General features: G+C 32.4%; 4 protein-coding genes across 9 annotated transcripts; 1 reads left to right on the top strand and 3 right to left on the bottom strand.

Annotated features, from left to right (window-relative positions):
• The first annotated feature begins 187 nt into the window (after positions 1-187).
• LOC144470940 (uncharacterized) lies at positions 188-1,991 on the top strand. The gene is given in 5 exon segments (XM_078182543.1): positions 188-250; positions 371-674; positions 797-1,427; positions 1,504-1,705; positions 1,803-1,991. Coding segments are annotated over 5 exon segments (1,389 nt in total).
• On the bottom strand, positions 1,283-4,698 carry LOC144471043 (SH3 domain-containing protein Dlish-like). 5 transcript variants are annotated; one of them, XM_078182728.1, is made up of 7 exons: positions 4,130-4,695; positions 3,437-3,672; positions 2,876-3,250; positions 2,526-2,796; positions 2,063-2,458; positions 1,834-1,991; positions 1,283-1,595 (listed from the first exon to the last, which is right to left on the bottom strand). In XM_078182728.1, the coding sequence occupies exons 1-5, from the start codon at positions 4,176-4,178 to the stop codon at positions 2,184-2,186; spliced, it is 1,206 nt and encodes a 401-aa protein (XP_078038854.1). In that variant the 5' UTR covers positions 4,179-4,695; the 3' UTR covers positions 1,283-1,595; positions 1,834-1,991; positions 2,063-2,183. The 5 variants fall into 5 exon arrangements, with proteins under 5 accessions (XP_078038854.1, XP_078038856.1, XP_078038857.1 ...); XM_078182730.1 differs by having other exon boundaries at positions 1,834-1,959; XM_078182731.1 differs by having other exon boundaries at positions 1,311-1,991; positions 2,063-2,296; positions 2,374-2,458; positions 4,130-4,698.
• Positions 4,699-4,983: 285 nt separating this feature from the next.
• Positions 4,984-13,675, bottom strand: LOC144470776 (uncharacterized). Its single transcript, XM_078182301.1, has 3 exons — positions 10,640-13,675; positions 10,277-10,509; positions 4,984-10,190 (listed from the first exon to the last, which is right to left on the bottom strand). Exons 1-3 carry the CDS (start codon positions 11,735-11,737, stop codon positions 9,380-9,382), a joined length of 2,142 nt encoding a protein of 713 aa, XP_078038427.1. The 5' UTR covers positions 11,738-13,675; the 3' UTR covers positions 4,984-9,379.
• A 719-nt stretch (positions 13,676-14,394) lies between these two features.
• Positions 14,395-16,945, bottom strand: Ncm (pre-mRNA-splicing factor nucampholin). Of its 2 annotated transcripts, none has more exons than XM_078182303.1 (2): positions 16,879-16,945; positions 14,395-16,671 (listed from the first exon to the last, which is right to left on the bottom strand). In XM_078182303.1, exon 2 carries the CDS (start codon positions 16,662-16,664, stop codon positions 14,535-14,537), a length of 2,130 nt encoding a protein of 709 aa, XP_078038429.1. In that variant the 5' UTR covers positions 16,665-16,671; positions 16,879-16,945; the 3' UTR covers positions 14,395-14,534. The 2 variants fall into 2 exon arrangements, with proteins under 2 accessions (XP_078038429.1, XP_078038428.1); XM_078182302.1 differs by having other exon boundaries at positions 16,798-16,939.
• Positions 16,946-17,793: the final 848 nt, after the last annotated feature.

Raw genomic sequence — 17,793 nt, 5'->3', positions numbered from 1 at the left:
AATGTATTCACATATTTTAATTCATATCTATAGTCATAAAATTGTTCAAGTTATGACAACAATAGGTGGAGTACAATGGCTACATTTTGCAGCATTAATAATATACTCTGACAAAGCAACGTAGACAGTTGTCAAAGGTTATCATTTAAGAGAAACAAGACTGGACCAGATCATTGAAAAAAAGAAAATGGAAGAAGAAAATTATCGAGTTAACAAAGTATATTGCAATCCTATTCAGATTTCAAACAAGGTACGTGGAAAAGTACTTTAAAAACATAACATTTAATGTTGAATAGCTTTTAAATAATTAAAATATTTTATAAATTATATAGTTACCTAACTAAGATTAGTTAAAGAATCACAACAATAATTTGACAAATATAACAATAGCTTGATAGAATATTTTTAGCTTGCCGAATCAAAAGAATTAAATTATGCAAGAAGAGTACAAGAGGAAAAATATTGTAGAATTAAATTAATTAATGATGAAAAGAAGGGAAATGAAAAGAAAGATTGCGAGGGATATTCAGAACAACCAAATACAATACTTGGACTTTGTGCTATTTGTCATCTTGCTGCTGGAAACATGAATTCTACCTTTCATCAAAATATTCCATGTTCTGCAGAGCACATTCTGTGCCAACACTGTATTCAACAATTTAGTATTCTATCAGGTGGTTTAAAATAGACCTATTTTAATTATATATATATATATAATCTAAATTGACTAAATAAATCTTAAGAGAACTTATAAATACAAAGCATAAAAGTTTTAGATTATGATTTTATATTACAGATTCAGGTTGCATTCTTTGTCAAGTGCAAGTACAAAATGAAAATCTAAATTTATCTCAAGAGAGCAATACTAGTTTAAATTCCATATATATTTGCTCAAGAAACATGCAAGTTCCATATCAACAGCCAGAGTGTCATGTTAGGTATCATCAATCTGAACAAGCATATGTTAAGTCTAGAAATCAAAATTATTCGACACCAGTTACGAATACAGAAAAGGGTACATGTAAATGTCACAACATCGATGATTCTGAAGGTAGTACTGATGGCGAGCGAATTAAAGATCAAAACAATATTCGAGAAGACAAAGACACCAATGACAGTAAACAAAAACAATATAGTTATTGTAATTTATACAAAAGAGGAAACCCAGACTTGTATACATCTGAAACTAAACTTAATGGACAAATTACAGCAGAATGTTCTCGCAGACCAATCCGATGTCCACGAATCGATTGCGCTATAAATGTTGCTTTTTCAGCATTAACACATCATTTTATATTTGATCATCCAGAAGTGCCCATTTTAAATGTGGAACCAGGCATTAAAAGTACACTGATTGTTAGTTTTAATGCTTTATCTGTAAATTCTAGTCGATGCCTAGCCCTTCTTTTAGTTTCCGGTAAGCTCCCGTAAGTATATCGTATTTTATAAAGTATGATACAGCTTAATATCTTATGTATTCCTTCAATATATCTTCATAATAAGAGATCCTGTTGCAAGACTATTTAACAGTAGTCAGATTAATCCAAAGTTTCGGAACCGATTGCCATTATCAGTACTAGCTGCTCGATTACGTTCTACAGATCAATGTAACAAAATTAATTACTGTGAGAATAGCATAATTATTGTCTGGGTTGCTGGATTAGATATTGGAAACACTACAGAGAAATTGCTTTGTAGCATTCAGGTATATTCATCAAACATATTCAATTAGACATATAGTTAAATTTATATACATGATATATAATATGAATACAATAAAAAATATGCTATTTCCACAACAGGCTGTAGATAAATTTGATACTGAAGGCTTACGTTCCCTGACATATACAGGTCCAGTGAATTCATTAAGAACAGCCCAATGTCCTCAAGATATTTTGTCAACAGGTGATTGTATAGTCCTGCATGAAGGTCTCCTTTATCACATTACATCCGATTGTGCTACACTCAATGTTAATGTTACTGTACATTAACTACATTATCAAAAAACATAAATGATGAAGTTAATAAAATTGTCACTAGTAATGTTAGTAAAAATACTTACACAGAAATAATTCTCATGTATCCATGTGGCTGAGTATTGTTTAAAATGCAGTATTATATAAAAGTACTTTATTAGTTGAATATATGCAAAAAATGCAAGATACATAGGATTATAGTTTGTATCATAAGCTCGTCATAGCAGGAGGACGAGCATATGCTTTTGGAATGAAACCATATTTGCGTGTCTTAGGTGCGTATGCCCATAACCAACCATCCACAGTTTGATTTCCCAAATCTGCATAAATCCAATCAGCTCTTCTTACTGACAAATCATCTGGCGCCTGCGCCTTATAATCATAAAGTACAACTAACTCTGTTCCATTTGTCTCATCTCGAAAATCTCGTAAACCTTTTTGTTGTAATGACTCATTCCCTGGTATATTGCTATTACCTTTTCCTGTATAATGTTTTCAGTACAAAAATTCAGTTAATCCTCACTTTAATTCATCAGAAATCTAACTTACCTAAGCTATGTGTTTCTGCAGATGTTGTAGCTGCAGTAGTAGTAGTAGTAGTTGTACTAGTTGTTGTTGCATAAGAATGAAGAACATGTCCTGGATATACAAATCCAGATGGTACAAATCCTTCGTTGCCATCACAGTGTCTAAGTACCCAGAACCAGTCAGGATCATCTCGATTGAGCACAGTTACAAATTCTCCTCTTTCTACACTAACATCATTTTCATCTCTAGCGACAAAAGTATAAAGTACAATATATCTTCCAGCTGATGGATCCTATGACACATTTATAAAATGTTTGTTCATCCAATGCATTTACATTATAGATTTAAAATTAAAATAATTGTATATTTACTTTAAAAAAGGGGTGCACATCGGGCTGAGAGGATATAGTTTGAATAGAATTTTGAGATTGTGTAATATTAGATCTATTAACATTTGTATCAGCAGTAGTCACATTACGAGCATAACTTTCACAGTCTGACGCAGATCCTGTGTCAGTTTGTTGTGCATCAACTGTTTGCGAACGACCTGTACCAGCAAAATCACAATCAGTCTCATTAGACCTTGGTAGTTTCTTTTTCACATTGTTCATAAGAGTAGCAAGTGTTAATTCAGCAAGCTGCGATGTGTAAGGTGCACAATATGAATGTGGTACAAAGCCTTCCATACGAGTATCAGCTGCTATTACATACACCCAATCATTCTCTCTATACAAAACATTTACAACCTAGAACATGCAGAAAATGAACAAAACAACACCATAAAAAAATGCATTTTACATTTAATATTAAACAGAATTAAATTAAATATAGCTTTATGAAACATAAAGTGAATATAAGAATATGTAATAAAAGAACCACATAAAGAGTTATTTACATTTTCTTTAAGCAATGTAGAATAAAATGCTGCTAACCTGGCCACGTTTCACTTGAAGCTCATCGTCAACACAAGGTGTAAAGTCATGAACAATGACCATTTTACTATCTGGTGAAAGTCCATTTTCTTTTTCAATACCTACTCTAACTAAAGTTTCAATACTAGCACTTCCTGTTATACGACCAGGTGGCAATGGCACTTTGGTTCCTAAACCCAATCCTGTACCACCTCCTCCAACACAATCTTTTTCCAAATTAAAATTATGTACTCCAGCTATATTGCAGAAAACGATTTAAATTACACAATAGTACTATTTTTATTCTTTTTCCTAGGAAATATGTTTCGTTTTTAAAAGAGACTTTAAAAAATGGAACTTTCAAGATCTTTCATAGTGAAAAGAACTGTTATAATACTTTCTACTATAAGATAAAAATAAATGTGTCGCTTGTTAATGAAAATATAACTGTAGTATTATAATATCTTAAAAGTTTTTACCTACAAATAAAACCTTGTCATTTCGAATTGAATACTTTTTGTTTAACATTTCTTCCTTTTCGCAACGTATGAAAGTTGTGAAGACTTTAAAATCTCGATCTTATTTTTAAAAAATGGTAATAGAAACATAAAATACACAACATACGTAATGGTACGGTAAGATTAAGTGTACGCGACGGTAAGTTCATACAAAAACAAATTTCGTAAAAACATAGAATGATGATTTTCTACTCACGTTTCTTTTTCTTTCCTCGCCGTATACGCACTGGGCATAAAAAAGCCATTATGTTCCCTCAGTGTTGCGTTAAAATCACACTTCCAAAACATGAATCGTTAAATGTCAAAAATTCACTGAGACCAGACACAGCATAACAGAAGTACACATATTAAACATGCTAATAAATGTTATACAAGTCTTCCGTGTGTAAGTAGTAAAATTTAAGTAAAAGTATTTAAGATGTTTTATATCGAAGAATATAAATATATTAAGAGTATAACGGTAAAGTCTCGAACCAGAAATCTAATTAGTCTTTCGTTCTCCTAAAGGATTTTGGATGAAACTGGAATTCAGGCACTTATAGTGGTGAATGCAACAGGTAGACGGCGCTTTAGCGATACACGAACGTAATGCAGGTAGACTTATTTCGTGTGATTGCATGTGTGTACGGTATATTATATAAAACATACAATCAGGCGAGTTAAGTTGTATGCAGTTTGATAATATCTCTCTGTTTTTAATTTAAAGTATCCTTATTGTAGCAACTAAAATGCAAGATCACAACTTTTCAATTCTTGAAGATATTTAAATTAAATATTATTTAATTTAAAATTTCTGAATCTCAAAACGGATCAGTATGTATATCAAAAATAATTAATTATGTAATTTTGGATATCATATATACAAAGATTATACTAAATTACTTATCTATGATTGAAACTTATGGATACGGGGCCGCATTTTATTCGATGAAAGTAAAACATAAATGAGAAAGAAAAATAAAAAATATGATTGTCACACATGTATAATGTACGAATAACATTTTTTTCTTTAAATATACACTATCAATGCAATAATATGGAAAAATCTTATTTAATCGAAATGTCGTTTATTATCTCAATTAATATAAATGACGATAATAGCCTTATCTATAACAGTTTCCGTCATATACATTTAACAATGAGTATTTTTTTGGAAAATAATTATATGTATGTACATTTACTCTACAATTATACCAAAGATCAATCAGATCGCTACTGGAACTACTTAATATCCATTGTTATATATATCGATCCATAAATAATATGGAATTCGTCGTTCGAATATAAATATTCGATTATACAAAATTCAGGATAACGTTCAAGCGATTAGAAAATTGTTTATTGTTAAATCGTTCTAAACCGCTCCATCGTTTATCGTTATCATTAGAGAATATCCAAAAATTCAACGCTATATAAGTACGTTATCAGGATCATTGTCTTACAGGTTCTGGAGATTCTAATGGTAAAACATTTTAAAAACTCTTATAACTAGAATTTAGAATACCGAAGAAGTCGTTCATATATCCGTTTCTTTCTTTTCTTTTTTTTTTGTAAAATATACAAAGTTCAAATGAAAGATTAAATTTTGTACTTTCATATTGCACTTGTTTTATATTATTTTTAATGACACGCTTCATTTCTTAAAAATATTTCTGTGTTGTTATGAAACACATTTATTCTAAATCTATTATGCCATCAATCGTGGAACAAGTGTGTTCATAATTAAGAAAATAAACCATTGATAGTAGCTCGAGAGGATATAAACTCCTGCCACTCTTAAATTCACTAGACTGATAGAAATATACGTACCATATTCCCGGTAAATTTTTTCTTATTTATCTCATTGATGAATTAAATTTATGATAATTCAAACAGAGGTCTCGAGCCGTTTTTGTTAGAACGCCCACTACTTGACAAATCTACAGAGACCAATAGACACGTTATTTATTCATACATAAATTCATACGTAGCAACATATTGAAATCATCTGATTATGTAAAACTATTTGCATCGAACGATCCTTCATCACTTAACAAACAACTTATCAATAGTTTATTTTCTTGAATTTCGAGGCATGAACGCGATCGAGAAAATAAGACTTCGAAACTCGTTCGATTAGTATTTCATATTTCTACTTGCAACACAAATAAAGAAACCTATTATAGCCTACTACTCGAAATTAAAATCGAACGAGTTCTTAAACATTAATTATACGCATATCAAATGCGCTTCAAATATCGAATGTACATTCATAATAATGTACACAATAGTTACATTAGCTACTGCCCACGACTCTTCTTTTTTCCAAAGTTAAAATAAATACATTATAACAACAACGATTTTCTCTTATTTATGAAACACTCGGTAACATTATTTTGATGAATCATCTTAATCAAGTAAAAGCCAATTAGCGAATTGTTATTTATTCGAACGAACGAAATCCACATCAAGACGTCGCATATCATGACAAAAATGTTAATAAAGTCAGACGTCGCATATTGTGTATTTATTTGTAATTTCCCATTTTAACTTAATACATCACCCATTCAAAATTAAAATACATCTTTAGTCATGGCAGTTACATGATCTCATTGAAACTTCATTTGCAGATCTCAAATGTATTGAAAAAACCGAGTTTTATGCAATTTATATATGTTACTATTTTACGACGTACTCTAGATATCTATAATAAACTGAGAGTGTATGAAAATCATAAATTATTACATTCTTAACCGTAGGTGGGATGTTTATAATATTACAACAATATGATGTAACGTATATATGTCATATGTATTGACCAAATATTATACGAAGTATAATAGTGAATGCATTTATCCTATATAATCCATTATATCATACACCTTCAATTTCTTCATCTAACAGATTGCTTTGAAAATTTATCGTTCATTTTTATTTAAAAAGTTAGTGTTGCGAATAATAAAATTGAAAATGGAAATTTCTTATGCCTTGTGCTTTGATGTGATACAAGAATTACTGGCACTCTTGTTATGTTAGAAAAATGTATATGATAAGAGATCTTTGAAGCAGTCTCGAAATATATGTGTATGTTTGTTTCAAATACACAAATGTATAACTAACTGGTTTTACTATAGTATGTAAATATGTGTAGGATTTACATTGTACTTCTAATATGTACCAATCCAAAAAGCTTTTGAAGCTTATAAAACAACCTTTCCAATATACATTAAATCGTTCAAATACTTTATGCACATGGAACTTTTAATTATATTTCCAAAAACAATATCATAATATATTTGATATACAATTTTTCAAAAACTGTACTCAAGTAGAATGAATTCATATTTATATTATACTAATTTCACATATTGCAAGATTAAACAAGCAAAACAATGACAAAAAATTTAACAAAATAAAGGAGTACATGAAATTACAAAAAAAAGATGGAAGTTAGAAAAGAGTGTTCAAGATATATACAAATATGTACGTTAGATGAATATTTATATACAGCGTGTCTTAGCTAAAGGAGGTCACCTAAATGTTTCTTTCATTTTTAATAGCATAGAGATATTTGTATCATAATGTAAATGGTATCGAGGTGGAATACTATAGAATAATAATTTGTTTGTTCAGCTACTTTTTTTATAGATTTTCAAAATCATCGTTATTTTTTATTAAGAAATATATATTTTTTTTTATTCTATCTTGTAGCAGCTGAAAAAATACATTTGAATAAGTTTATTCAATTTAAGTCATGACCTTCAGATGATCTCGAAAACCAAAAAATGTGATAAAATTGCAGAATAATATTAAAATTATATTTAAGGGTAACAATAACGTTGAAAAACTATGAAAGAGTAACAGGATAAAAAGATTTTTTTATGATATTGTAACTTTGATACCATTTAAATTATGCCAAAAATACTTTTTATGCCATTAAAGATGAAAAAGATATTTAGGTGGCCTTTAGCTGAGACACCCTGTATATTTTCATGTTTATGTTGCCTTACTCTTAAACATCTAGTGCGTATCTAGGTATATCTCTAAATCAGTGTTGATTTTTCATAAATATTTCAAAAAATGTATTTTTCTATTATTGCATGTACACACCATAATAATGAACAGAAAGAATAATAGTAGTCAATAAAAGGTAAAATTGTGCTTATAATTTTGCTTCATAATCCCCTAGGAATATTAATTACATTATCATCATAAAACTTAATTTCCAATCATGTAAAAGTATTTTCAATAAATCACATTTAAAATTTCACGACCCTCAGCGTTAAATATTTTCCAAACATTACATACAACTAAAATGATATGTATATGGTACGTTTCAAATAAATAATAATACCAAAAAGGATAATAATTCTATGTAACCACCTTATTGCGACAATTTTATACTCTACGGTATTTTTGCCAAAAAATTAAAAATCATTAATAAAATAATGATTACTTGGGGATATTATACAATATTGCAAAAAGAAACAAAAAAGTACATATATCGCAATTACGCGCGCCTTTAATAAAATAACATTCATCCCATTCTAATTCCAACTGTTCATAGTACAATATATTTAATTGTAAGAAATTGGAATTAGCTATATGTCACAAAATAATATAAGAATTATTCAATGTACAAAAAAATTAATAATTTCTTTAAATTTTCGCGACTCCTTGTAATATCACACAAATATTTTTAATGTTTAAATAATTAACTTATTCGATGTGCAAATAATTATTCGAATTGAGTTTATTAGTGAAAAATAAAATTTCATTTGCATTTGACGCTGTAAACATAATAAAAACAAAACATAATCAAGGTGTTTAATATTATGGTATAGTACGAACTGCTGAAATACACCTAGATTTATGCTTAGAACATTCCTAATATAACAATATAGCACCTAAAGGTTTTTTGTACTTTAGCAATATTTTGCATGATAATGCTATTAATATAAACATACACCTATGATACTTGAATGTATTTACATTATGCAATCATGACTATAAAAAGTAAATGGAAAGCAATCTAATCTCTTATTTTCTGATCATCGTTTAATTACCTAATTAAACAAGTGATCATAAAAATCTTTGTGGTGAGCATATTTAATATGCATGAAAAACTTATTTAATGATCGTTTAAGTATAACTATTAAATGGCATGGTAAATTCCGGTTAACTTATGTTGCTTTTCCATATATTACAATATCTACATCCGATTTTACTTAAAAATCGATACAATGAAATATGATTACAATAAAAATTTGAAATTAAATTTTACAATGTTGAAGGCTTTCTATGTATCACATAAACCTAAACAGATTTTTATTCATTTAGAATTTTGTCATTATTAGTAGATCTAATACTAAATTTAATGCACGCCTATCTGGCCAAAAGATAAGCGATGCAAAAAATTGCTGAGCAGTTTTATATTAAATAATTTAAAAAACTCTAATCATTGATTTTATTCTTTACTAACTGCTAGAACAACAGGTTCAGACTCTTTATCATTTGATGGTATTATAGCTTCCGTTTCTTCACTACCTTCTGTACTGTCTGCTGCGCTTGCATTTGCTGGTTCCTTCTTTATATCACTACCATTAGATTGTAGTTGTTGTTGCATTTGCAATTGATTGCGCAATCGAACTATTTCGCGGGCATCCGAACGCCGATGACGTCGCAACTGTGCATTCTCTGAAACTATACGCCGTGCTAGCTCCAGGACATCTTGCGGTACTTCTAAAGCCACTAGTCTATCTTCTAAATCTATTGCTGTTGTTCCTTCTGAGTCAGAATCACTTTCCAGTGCAGAGTTACCAATGTCAGTTGAAGGTGGTTCTATGTTCACTGTAGAAGATGTTACCGCAGTACTACTCTCCTCTTCTTCACCGACATCATTTTTAGTTATCTGTGGCAATTCTTTCTGATTGCTTTCAGATGTATATGAAGGGAATGCAGAATAAGTGCCAACATTAGGTCCACAACTAGGAGACCTAGGAGTTTTCTCAAGTTTCACACTGTCTGATGGAGGTTCTTTTTTCTCATTAGGGCTTGATAAGTGATGATTATAACGTTTGTGTTCATGATGATGCCGTCGTTGATGATGAGCAGATGGTGGAAGTACTACAGGCACTGATGGTGCAGGTATAGGTGCTAAGGCTACATTTGGTTGGAAATGTGGTTCAAAACGTTTGCATTCAGAGAGTGGAACCACACGTTCTGGATGTTGCAATACAGGTGGACCTCGACTTAGATATGCAGGCACCAATGATGAACTGTTTACAGAAAACATCATATATTTATTATAAATTAAACTTCCCGTGTTCTTACATTAAATGTATATATTAAATGTTAACCTTACCTATCTTTATGCTTGCAAGTACTTGTAGTATTCCAAGGTCTGAAAGCTGATGCCCCTCTAGCTGCTAATTCAAAAACTGCCCATTGCATTTGTAAATATGGATCAGTTGCATTAGCTACCTGTGATACAGGATGATATAAGCCTAAGCCACTTCCATTATATATTCCTGGACATTCATCTCTTGTTACATCTCTTCTAATTCGTTTAGCCAATTTTTCTGAATCATGGCGCAACTGGAAAAGGATTCTTTATTTTCTTCTTTTACTCATATTTTAATATGCAATCAGTATTAATTAAGCAGTAAAATCGGAAAATTGTATCAAATATAAATATTTGAAAGAAGTAATATGGAAAGTACAATACCTCTGATTTTCGTTTGGAACCCAATAACAGATGTTTTTCTTTTAATTCTCGAAATATATTGAGTGATTTATTATAATTTTCTTGTTCCCGTGAAAGTAACAGGTATGATCTCCAGTTCGCAGAATCAAAACCCCAATGACAAGTACGATTTTCAAGAGATCTATGAGCGTGTCTAACAAAACATTGAGGTGAAAATTGGCAGCCACATTCAATACATTCTATACATACTGAATCGTCAGATTCGAACAAACTTGCATCAAAAATGCCTTTACATTTCCCGAAACACTCGTGATATACTTTAAATTTGACAATAGCTTCTTTATTGGTATCACTTTTAGTAGACACGTTCTTCTCTGTATTATCCTCATTTGGACCAATTTTAGAGAGGTCACATGATTCTGTCCTTAAAAGCAAAGCACTGACAAGCCTTTCGGCATCTGTTTGAGTAATAAGGCCACAGGAAGGAGCATTACGGGGCAGAATTCCTGAATGTTTTAGTTCCTCTAACTGATCTCGTGTACATCGTGAGCAATAAATTTGTAATTCATCGCACACTTGATTGATCTGTTGAAGTGAGAAATCTTGCAGCACTGTATTCAAAATTTGTGGTAAACATAACCTCCTTTCACCTCCTACCACAAAACAAGATATCCTTTCACCCTCTAAAACAGTCTCGCATCTTTCAGAACAACTTTGATCGGGTGCAGTTAAAATTGGAATTTGAAATTCCAATTCTCTCTTCTCATAAACATTTTTCGAGCGCTCTAATTGAGGGTCCTCGTCAGAATCTTCAAGCGGTTGATCTGTTCTGCGAACTTTACACGGGATAAGAGGTGTCACTGATAAATTATTATCTTTTTCAATATCTTTCGTGGAGACTTGCTCGGATGCTGAATCAATGACACAATTACTCGATCGACTCGAAGGGGAGTAACAAGGTGCCTGATCTTGTAATAGGCTCTTACAGTCCATACCAAGCAAAGCCGAGCTCGGACCCTGTAAGCTTTTCACAGCGGATAGCTGATATGTCTTTAAGACGGTCTTTAATTGTGGACTGTAGGATTGACTGTTTGTATTGCCAGGCAATAAGGTCTCCATTATTCGTTTCGCGTATACAAAGATTCAACAAGATAGCGAGCTCGTTCGTTGTATGAAATCTTCGAGACAGCTTCTGACATACCACGCTTTTTCGTATGAACCGTAACATAGGCGTATTTACACCTACAATATATAAAACCTACACGCATTCACTTTGCACTACTTAATTCAACACTCGTGTCATTCATGTAGTCCACATTTACGATCACGGGGGATAAATAGCACTAGTGAGCAACTACACGATGTGTTCATCTCAGATGATGCACTATTACATCCAGTCGCTTCTCCTTTGGCACGCGAGATGAGTATACGCTTAACTCGTTCATATGTCTTTATCTAAGTCTGTTCCCCTTGTCGTAATATTATGTTCAACACAAAGATTCGACTATCTATTATCCACAGTCTATTGTCCATCGCAACGTCGTTTCCATGCACATGATAATTCGTACTTGCAGAACGAGTGTGTATACAGATATACTTAACAAAAAAAAACGATATACCCGCCACTGTAAACGAACCTGCAGTCGAAATTGTTTTATTCCTTTCAATTTTACATTTGTTCACTTTGTTTGATCGCGGATCCTCCTCTCTATAGCTCGCAATCAGTTCTTCTCTTTTTACTTCTCGTTGATTTTGTTTGCATATTTTTCCATCTATCCTCTTAATATGGTACAAGAAATCTCTCCGATTATAAGTGTATCCATTGTTTCGCGATCTTCGTTATCACTGCTGTCGTTTCTATCGTCGCTGCTTTCGGTATTATCGTTACTACCGTCGCTACCGTCGCTATCACGATCGCCACCGCGACCGCCATTCGACCGTCACCGCCACCGCCACCGCCACAGTTATTTCTACCACCACTGTCACTGCCGCCGCCGTCGTCGTCGTCGTCGTCGTCGACCTCACTGTCACTACCACCCGACACCACCGACACTATTGTCGTTCTTTATGGCGGTGTACGAGTACAAATAAATAATTAATTATACTATTTATTAAAGAAATCATGAAATCGTTGACATGTTCGACTGACGAACATTATGAATGACATCGTCAGACAACGAATTGACTTAACACATCGCGACAAACTGACGTATCGATCGCATACGAACTCGGAAACGAAGAACCGCTCAAAAAGATACGCATATTTTTGGTCGCGTTGCACGCTGTTGGTCACAAACAACGCGGAGCCGCGTCAAATATCCATAAGTCGGCCATCCAACGCTATTACAACGTGATATTATAACACATCTAAACACCAGTGCGTTTTCGTAGCAAGACGTTTCGTCGATTGCATGCGTGTATTCGCCTTCCCTCCCTCCCTCCACCCTTCCTCTCCCACCACTAGTGTCTTTTTTTCTGGTACAAATACTCCACCTTGCTTTTTTTTGCACACATATACACATACACTATAATTCCATGCGTATGTAAACACAAGGATGCGACACAGGGTCCTTAAAGTGAACGTATATCATTGTACACTTTTGTAAGCGTACAGAGCATTATACACTTAATTAGAGACAATTTTCTATTCGCATGTGTATACATGGAACCGCCTTTCTCGTTTATGTCTTTGGTTTGGATGTCATAGGACTATCGTAAATTTTGCGCGTCTTCGATCTCTTTCACAATTGTCACGTCGTCGATCGAAGTTCACTATACTCGTTTTTAACACCGCAACGTCCACCGAACTAGCATTATGTTTAGCCTCCTACCGTGCTTCCCTGTCTACTACTTTAGCAGCTTTGTCTCTATCGTAATCTCGTATCTATGAAACCAGTGTGGTAGCACTCACACGTTCACACAGGCACAAATAAACATGCGTACATATACATGCACGTTACAGATCTCGCGTAACCGCAGCTCGCTTCCGAAAGATGTGGAATGGTTGAGTCTGCGTATCTACGGATTATAGCATAGTGTCGGCTGGTCGGACGACGACAGCACTGCTAGTGGTAGTGGTGATGGCAATGGCTGAGATGAGTACAATATTTTCTCGTTATGAGTTCGATTTGTCCTTTGCGCTATAAACTCGTTACTATCCCTACCAGTTTCGATTGCAAATGTGTCACGTATGTGTAGACAGCATCGTGCTACATTTCTTTCCCGCTTTCATTTTCTCTCACTCACACCTACCGCAAAATAAAAGCGAATCACCACATTCGCCGTCACCGGCAACTATTCCTCTATAAGCTCGTTACCGGCAACAAACAGCAAGTTTATAACGAAGAAAATACTGTATTCAATCACGTGATCTCCCCGTCAAAACAGCCTACATTCCCTACACCCACATTGGCAGAGCGCACCTAATCCACGTTCATTGCCAGGGCAAGCTTAACATTGTGCACATTAGACTAAAGTTGCGGTGGTGACGGTTTATTTTGATTTTCTTTAAAGAAGCGAATGCTTTTTACTTGTCTCTCGAGAGTGTTATTTTAATCTTGTCCGAAAATATCTCGGGATCTCACAGGCTTATCCAGATATTAAATATACGTTCATACATAACAACAATATCATATTTACTTTGATATGTCTTATCAGGAGTGATAATTATTCCTTAACAGAAATGGTAGCAAGTTATGTTATTAAATTATTATTTTATTTTTAATTGATTTTAAAATTCAATATGTCAAGAATTTAGGCGATCATTGATAAAAATATATTTATTACAAATTAATTACATTCTAAGGATTTTAGATTATTATAAATAATCTGTGTACATACATATCATAAAGCATATGAAATGCTTTAATAATATTAGTGAAAAATAAAAACAACAACAACTTATTGTGCATATATTTTATTTAGGCTTTTTAGATTTCTTCTTATGTTTCTTCTTGCTCTCTTTTATAGTCTTTTTCCTTCTATCTTTCTTTGTCTTTTTCTTCTTTTTAGTTTCTTCTTCCGAGGAGAAATCAGAATCATCCGAGCTTGAACTACTAGATGAAGAAGATGAAGATGTAGAAGATGACGATGTACTTGAACTAGACGGGGATGTCTCATTAGATGCACTTTCAGGCTTTTGTTCTATTACAGGTGCTATTGCTGGCTTTGGATGAGATTTCAAATGTTCTCTCAAATCGTCTGTAAGTCCACCCAAACCAATTGATGTAAAAAAGTTGATTGCAAATCGTGTATTTTTTGGATCATCTCTAGGAAATAATCCTTCAAAAGCTTCTTGTAATGTAACATCTTTAACACGTTGATTCAGTTTAGATAGTCCCATATATTCTGAAAGTTCTTGAAATAAGATTTTGATAAATATCCTATTAGAACTTGTAGTATCATCCTCTGTTAATTTTATACAAGACAGTACCTCCCACGAAATAGAATCAGTAAATAATAAATGAGCGAAGAACTTTGATACATTACGTAACTTATTTGTATCTAAACGATGTATTGTATGATATGAATCTCGAAAAATTTGTTCAAATGGTGTGACATACATTTTGTTAATGGCACAAAATCGACCTGCTAATAGACCAAAAAATTTTTCATATGTTCTCATTTCTGCACAGCAATCTAAGAACATATGACAGAGTTCTGTTTCTTGTCCAGGTTTCAATTGCATTTTCATCAATTTATGAGCACATTCTTCAAAGTCAAGAGATGAATGAATTGTCAAATATATTGTTCTTCTAAGGGCTGTTAAATTTGTTTCAGTATTATCTACAATCACGTCTTCTTTTCCCTCCATTACAGCAGTACTGCTATCTTCATCTGAACTTCCTTCTTCATCATCTTCTTCACTTTCTGATTCACTAACATCTGAACCTAATATTTCTTTACTTAACTGTTTATATTTATCTTCATTAATAACATACTCTGTATCAAATTTAAAAACATTTAATATGTCCTGAGAATCAGTTGCCTCATCTAATGTCACTAGGTGAGTAAACTGATTGTCTTCTTCAACAAGATCCAGCTCTTCTGGAACTGCTTCATGATCTTTAAATCCATCTTTTCGAACTTGAAACATAACTTCAATCATGTATTGAACTCTTTTGTCTAACTGACCTTCATGTAATATGTTTCGTAGCATTTCAAATATTGCTTCAATACCCTTTCTGGTGACTTCAGTCAATTTCATACCACACTCTTTTAAAAATGCAATAGCTACTTCAATGGAATCGTCTGTTGGTGTCTCTACTAACAATGTCAATATTTCTAATGCTAGTATTTCATGAGCAACCCTTTGATTTACTAAATGTGCTACGAATGTACCTGATGAAATACAAAGAGGTTTATCGTTTCTTCTAAAACCACGTTTAAATTGTATTACAAGACGTTTTAATATTAATTCTCCAATATTAGGAAATTTAGAATTAATAATTGCAGTAAGAGCTGCATAAACAGCAGTAAATGTTGGAGATGCTGCTTGAGCTTGGATTATAGATCGAGCAAGCAGACCTCTACCTCTGATAATATTTTCTTTCAAAAGTTCTCGAGTTATAAGTCCTATATTGCTAACGTTAATTTTATTAATGTAACCGTGGATTGATTTTTTTAAAGCTTCCCATGCAATACGTTGGTAAGCAGCTCCAGATTTGTCAGTGATTTCTGCTTGCATCATCTTTAATTTTGCAGGTGGAATATATGCACCTCCAGTTTTTGATGTTATTAAATCAACTGTCCTATTTTGTCTTGTTGTTATATCATCAGATGTATTCTTCCCATCTCTTTTCTCCATAGTTCTGTTTGTTACTTTATCTTTCTCTTCTTTCCTTCTATTCTCGGTTTCATAATCTCCTGATCTTTTCATGACACGTCCATAAGATCGTTCTTCAGCATATGATTCTTCATAATCACGACTTCTTTTGTAATGGTCATTCCTTCTACTACTTCTATCACTGTCGTAATAGCGATCTCTTGAACGATGACCTTGACGTTTATAGCCATCTCGACCACTTTTAGAATGTGATCTCTTCATCTTGACACTAAAATATAAAAGCAACAGTTAAATTATCAATAACAATTAACACAAGTAATTTATTAATTTAATTATTTACTTAACATAAAGTAAATAATATTTTTTCATTAATAAAATCAATCATTTTCTTAACCTTTATTTTACTTGGAAACTATTGTATGAAGTTGAATGTTTACTCATAAACGTAAATTTTATATTAAAAGAGGCGAAATACATTTATTTATTTATTACGCTCCCAATGTAGGATAACCTCAAATTCCCATTCATCGCTGATCATGACCTAAAATATTAACATTAAATGCTTATAATCTAAATAAAGTAATGCAGTTTTTAAACACAATTTCTTACCACTGAATATTCAATTCAAGGAATAGAAAATATATCTTAAATATTTTCTAACCAGTTGATGCTCCAAAATACAAATGACACACAGCAATATTATGTGTACAGTACTAGGTGGACAAGCAACCTAACTGACGAAAGACAAAAGGGTAAGATTATCACTACTACGCATGCGCTTTATCTCACGGTCCGTATTTACGTGAGCTCGACGCTTCGAATCATTTCGGTTAAGTTCCGGTGTCGAGAAAGACGCCAAATGTGGAACTTTCTTTTTCACTCTTGAAAAGCACTCCTAGCTACGACAGCAAGCGATTTGTTTGTAAAATTATTGCGGTACGTTGCCCGCAACTGTTCTGTTTGTCTTTTTTCATGTAATAATACGTCCGTATTATTTAAAATGAATAATTTAACAACATTTTTCCATAGAAGATTATATTCGTGTAAATAATTAAAAAATTTTTATAATATCGCATTTGTAGTGCAATAATCGCTTATGTCATAAATGCCAATAACAAATTCATACATATAAAATGAATGTAACTTTGTTTTATGAACGTCATTAGAAATACGTCGTATAGTTAAATGAAAGTAATTATTTTCAAACAATCCGAGTAATTTATCATATCAAGGTATTCCGTACATATTTTTAATAGTATTTGTGTTCAATACGTTAAATTCTTGAAATTTCATTTACGGTTATGATTAAATTTCCCGCGGAAGTTGTAAATTTACCAGTATTTATTAATCTATAGAGTGGCGTTCTTACAAGCTAAGATCTGTTTCTCTA

The sequence above is a fragment of the Augochlora pura genome, chromosome 6 (assembly GCF_028453695.1).
Source record: "Augochlora pura isolate Apur16 chromosome 6, APUR_v2.2.1, whole genome shotgun sequence".
In the NCBI taxonomy this organism is placed as follows: Eukaryota; Metazoa; Arthropoda; class Insecta; order Hymenoptera; family Halictidae; genus Augochlora; species Augochlora pura.
Note: the sequence above shows the minus strand (reverse complement) of the source record. Positions and strands in the feature narration are given on the sequence as shown.